General features: G+C 46.8%; 1 protein-coding gene across 1 annotated transcript in view; it reads left to right on the plus strand.

Annotated features, from left to right (window-relative positions):
• The window catches only part of FGD3 (FYVE, RhoGEF and PH domain containing 3), a gene marked incomplete at its 3' end in the record, with an annotated part of 34,432 nt that overhangs the window by 19,360 nt on the left and 13,327 nt on the right, over nucleotides 1-1,745 (plus strand). The window contains exon 7 of the mRNA XM_010076071.1: nucleotides 536-692. Within this exon, the coding sequence (XP_010074373.1) occupies nucleotides 536-692 (157 nt within the window). The remainder of the gene's footprint in view (nucleotides 1-535; nucleotides 693-1,745) is intronic.

The raw sequence follows: 1,745 nt of genomic DNA on the forward strand, positions 1-1,745 counted from the left end.
AAGCTGGGGGGAAAATGGCTGTCTCTCTGCCTGGCCATGAATTTGGAGGAGACAAGGATGTGTGGCAACCACTGCTCCCAGCCTGGGGGGGGTTCTCTAGGTGAACGTGTGGCTGGCCCCCTGGGACTGCCCAGCTGGGCTGAGTGATCTGTTGACATTAAAACCTCTTCAGATCTTTGCTATGGTGGAAAAGATGATTTTTAAAAAGTAAGTTTCCTGCAAGATTTTGTGGTGGACAGCAGAGATAGATAGATGTTTCTTTAGCCATGCGTAGTCAGTTTGATCTTCACTTAAGAGCGTGACACTGGAGACTGAAATATCATCCTTTGTACATCTAGATTGATGTTTCAGGTTTCATCTAGGGTGCCGTATAGATTACTTTAAACTAAACTTAACCTGAAATATCTTGATAGCATATGTGTGTAACTGTTTGTGCATGCAGGACACAACTATGGAAATCCTACAGTTGTGTTTTCTCTCAGAAGATAGTATTGATTTCCAGAGATTTTGGTACTTACTTGTCTCTTTCCCATAGGAATGTCAACCCACGGCTAGGAGACATCCTACAGAAACTGGCTCCTTTTCTGAAGATGTACGGAGAATACGTAAAGAACTTTGACAGGGCAATGGACATGGTGAACACATGTATGCAGAGGTCCTCTCCATTCAAAGATGTTGTTCAGAACATACAGGTGGGTTGTTAATTGACATGGTAAGGCTTGAAGATCCTCATTTATTCGAGTTTTGGGTTTTTTTCCAGTGCATAGCACACAGTGTTTAGCTATGCAATAATACTGCTCTAACACTAAAAATATACCATTTTAGTGGTAGTCCTTTTTCCTCTTTTGCTGTGTTGACACAGATTTTTCACATATGTAGCTTTTTCTCCATTGATGTATTTAAGAGGAGTATCAGGAGTCACAGAATGAAGCTTTGCCATTGGCCCAGCAATTCTGATTGTGAATGTGTCTATTTATAGAATCTTTCTGGTTTCTCTTCCCCATTACTAATTTTAATTGCTTTTTAATAAATCATTTTCATTCTGGTGTGGGTGTGTTTGAGTTTGGGCATGTCACTGGCAGCATCTGCTGTTGGTCTGATTTTTATGAGGCTCATGAAGTGGCACGCAGCTCTTGGGGATCACAGCTCTGCAGGAGGACACTTTGCGTGGATTTTCATGTGTTTTCTCTTAATTCTCAAAAAACTGAGAGCGGAAGAGCTCTGCTTATGCTGGCGTATCCATAAAACCTCTCTCTCCCCAGCCCCTGGGCCAGCTGAAGGGATGCAGCAGGCTCCAGCACGCTTGCGAGCATCCCTCCACCGGCACTGGGAAAGCAGCCACAGTCCTGTGGGAGAGGAGGGCTGGCAGGGAGAGGGTTAAGCTGAGGAGGGAGCACAGCTGCCTGCCCTACATGGGAGGATTGTGGCTGGGCCAGCTGTTGGGAATCAAGTAATCCCCCAGCAGGCTGGGAGAGGAGAGGCCCTGGGCCCAGGGTCAGGGCTGCGGCCTGCTGCGGCCTGCTGTGGCTGACAGAAGCCTGGAGGAGCAGGGGCTGGGGAAGCTCCTCTCCTACCAGGCTCTCACTTGGTGTAGCCTTTTCTTAACCTTTTTCTGTCTGAACCCAGCCTGCTCTCACCAGGGGTCTGTAAAAAAAAAGCACGTGGGCATTTTGCTGTCTTCAGTTAGTGCCAGGCCGCTGGCATGGCTTTCTGAAGTGTGAATCAGTTTGTGACAGTTTTCCCTA

Source organism: Pterocles gutturalis, unplaced genomic scaffold (genome assembly GCF_000699245.1).
Source record: "Pterocles gutturalis isolate BGI_N339 unplaced genomic scaffold, ASM69924v1 scaffold9663, whole genome shotgun sequence".
Classification (NCBI taxonomy): domain Eukaryota; kingdom Metazoa; phylum Chordata; class Aves; order Pterocliformes; family Pteroclidae; genus Pterocles; species Pterocles gutturalis.